Here is a 3,123-nt window from a genome sequence, read left to right as displayed (position 1 = left end):
AGAAAGCATAAGTTAAAACTTGTAATTTAATTTAAAATAGATATTAAGTTGCTTAAATATTTGAAACCAACCTTCTGAACCATCGGTTGAATCGTAAAAAGAGGGGTGATCAGCAACTCTAGCTCCAGCAGGAATAGATCCTTCTCCATATAACATTTGTTCCAACTCCTCATAATTAAGTTCACTGACCTCCTCTTCATCGTCAACTATCCAACATTCAGTTTTGTCGATACTTTCATAATCAATAGGATGAAAACTTATTTTCTTGTAACACCTCCTAAAATACCATAATGAAATATTAAAAGCATGACAAGTAAAATATCAAAGAAAATAATGGATAATAACAATAAGAGTAATGCATAATTGAGTAATTGATAATGTTTTATACCTGTTTTACAAACGCAAGTTATAATGAACAAAAACAAGATCATTCAACCTTTGATGCTCCAATCTATTCCTCTTTTTAGTATGTATGCGCTCAAAAACATTCCAATTTCATTCACATCCCGAAGAGCTTGAAGTTTGGCTAAGAATTTTTATTGCAAACTTTTGCAAATTTGGACTACTATACCCAAATGATCTCTACCATTCATCTAATTGAAAATTAAACATACTAAATAAATTAGACTTAAAAAACAAAAGAACTCATAAATTTTATAACTATTACGTACCAGGACGTGTGGTTTTGGCGATTTCAAGAGCAAGCTCACGAGAAAAGCTTTCCTCTCGATTTGAATATAATCTACTCTCTTCCATTAACCTTGTCTTGTTCAAATTGAATGCACTTGCTTTACTGTCAATAGTATCAAGGAAACCACTCATGACTTCTGGCTTGGCGCAAAAAGATGCTTCGTCATATTTAAAGGCAAGATTCAAATAATAAGCCGCAGCATGGATATCACGGCGCAACGTCCTATCCCAGCGTAGCTTAATGATTCAGTATAAGGCTTGTACAATCTCTTTTTATTCTTAAACAACTTCTTAATTGCATTAACCGCAACATGGATATCACGGCGCAACGTCCTATCCCAGCGTAGCTTAATGATTCGTGTATAAGGCTTGTACAATCTCTTTTTATTCTTAAACAACTTCTTAATTGCATTTTTCGCTTTGTACATGCCATCATACACATATCCTATTGCAGGCATCTCATCTGAGTCAACAATCCACAACAAGCGCATCAATGGACTCACAACTTTGGATATCTTACCCATATCATTCCAAAAATCGTTATCTAGAATTGTGCCAATAACATGTATGCCTTTATTACTTTTTGCATATCAAGAATCGACAAATGACTTATCTGTCACCATGGCTTGCAAGTCATGTTTGTGCTCATAAAGGCTTCTCATTGCAATAAAAGTTATAGCAAAACGGGTCGCGCTCGGACGGACAATTTCTTTCCAACCCTGTTCAATTGATAAATAATAGACGTTAGTCAATTATAAAAAATGTATATTATGTTATGACTTGACAAGAATATGAGCTAAAGGTATATTACCTGTCTTCTCCTCAACCAAGCTATAAAAAATGTATGATTATATACAAACTTCGTCACCTCAGAAGCACGTCTCGCAAGATAAACTATGTGATCCATCTCAACTATGTCTTTTAACACCAAATTTATGCTATGTGTTGCACAAGGCGACCAAGTAATACTCGGATATTTCTCAGACAACATTCTTCTAGCAGCTTTATAATTGGATCCATTGTCTGAGACAAAATGGACAATACTATTTGGTTCAATCCATAAAGCTACCTCCTCAAACATCTTCAACAATGTCCCAACATCCTTCACAACATCTGAAGCATCAATTGATTTCACAAAACAAACTCCCTTAGGACAATACACCATAAAATTTATCAATGACCTATGTGAATTATCAGTCCAACCATCAGCCATTAAAATACATCCAACGTTTTCCCAAATCTTTCTGTAACTATCAACAAAAAGCTGCACTTCCTTCTTAGCATCTCTTAACAAATTGACACGCAAACCATGATAATTTGGGTGTTTATACCCAGACTCAATTGCAGTCATAGCATCCACCAAAAGCTAAAGATAAATTGAATTTACAGCATTAATTGGGATGCAAGCATCGTAAAAGAATCTTGCAAAAGCCATGTCTGCTCTTCACGTCGCATCTTTTCCAGCTAAACAACTCCTAATTGACGATTGAGATTCAACAGTTGTCCTTGGAGCAAAATAGTCACCAACCCCAATAGTTTTTTTCTTTTTGATTTGTCTAGCATTGTACTTTCTGTTGACTGCCAAACCTACTTTCATTTATGTGAATTTCTGATGGACAAAACTCTTCATTATCTTCATTTAACATATCTCCCTCCAATCTATGTATGGGAGCACCGTAGGGAGTATTATACTTACTAGAATCAACCTTCTCTTTATTCTTTATCCTAATGTCTTTTAGTGATTCTCTCATCAAGTATTGAACATCAAAAGGAACTTTTAAACAAGCACCAACATCCCCCTTTGTTCCAGCTAGATGCTGTTTCATTCTAAAAATACCTCCTCCTCTAGTTACTTTCCCACGATGAAGACATTTTAATGTCTTCCTTCCATTTGGATTTACACCATCAATAACATGTGTCCATGTTATATCAGTCATACCTCTACTAGATTGTGAAGAAGACCTAGAGCTAGATGTTGACATTGTCTGTTTTTAATCTTTATCTACCTATCACACAAGAAAAATTTAGATGCCTGAAAGCATGATTAAGAAAATGAATTGTGAATTTGTGATCAGCACTCAAAATGTTCAGTACTGTAATTAGCTCAAACAATTATTGCAAACAAAAGAATCACATAATCACGTATTGTTAAATGGGGAAGTATACAACAATTGCAAACAAAAGAATCACATAGCATTTTCTGTGTTTTTTACTACATCATGCATGAACTCAATTGGACTGTGCAAAATGTTAAAATGGTGTTTATTTAATAATTTTAGTCATATTAATTTGCTTGTTTATAATCATTTTAGTCATATTAATTTGCATGTTTATAATAATTGCTTTCTAAGGTAAGAGTAGGAGTCACATATTCTTTGGAAATTAAGAAGTCAAAAATAGTATATTTTGGTTGCTAATTTTTTAAGTGACATG

The 3,123-nt window shown here is 33.8% G+C and overlaps 1 protein-coding gene across 1 annotated transcript; it reads right to left on the bottom strand.

Annotated features, from left to right (window-relative positions):
- Positions 1-1,280: 1,280 nt before the first annotated feature.
- LOC116114661 lies at positions 1,281-2,672 on the bottom strand. Its single transcript, XM_031400801.1, has 3 exons — positions 2,259-2,672; positions 1,502-2,056; positions 1,281-1,409 (listed from the first exon to the last, which is right to left on the bottom strand). The coding sequence occupies exons 1-3, from the start codon at positions 2,670-2,672 to the stop codon at positions 1,281-1,283; spliced, it is 1,098 nt and encodes a 365-aa protein (XP_031256661.1).
- Between the last annotated feature and the right edge of the window lie 451 nt (positions 2,673-3,123).

This window comes from Pistacia vera, unplaced genomic scaffold (genome assembly GCF_008641045.1).
Source record: "Pistacia vera cultivar Batoury unplaced genomic scaffold, PisVer_v2 Contig718, whole genome shotgun sequence".
In the NCBI taxonomy this organism is placed as follows: Eukaryota; Viridiplantae; Streptophyta; class Magnoliopsida; order Sapindales; family Anacardiaceae; genus Pistacia; species Pistacia vera.
This window is presented reverse-complemented; position numbering and strand designations above follow the sequence as displayed.

Bases quoted from the DNA above. Each gene is read 5' to 3' on its own strand.
- LOC116114661 (XM_031400801.1), bottom strand. From the start codon at position 2,672: ATGTCAACATCTAGCTCTAGGTCTTCTTCACAATCTAGTAGAGGTATG. The intron at 2,057-2,258 runs GTACAATGCTAG...ATTTATCTTTAG, and splicing joins GGTTTGGCAGTCAACAGAAA to CTTTTGGTGGATGCTATGAC. The intron at 1,410-1,501 runs GTAATATACCTT...TCAATTGAACAG, and splicing joins CTTGGTTGAGGAGAAGACAG to GGTTGGAAAGAAATTGTCCG.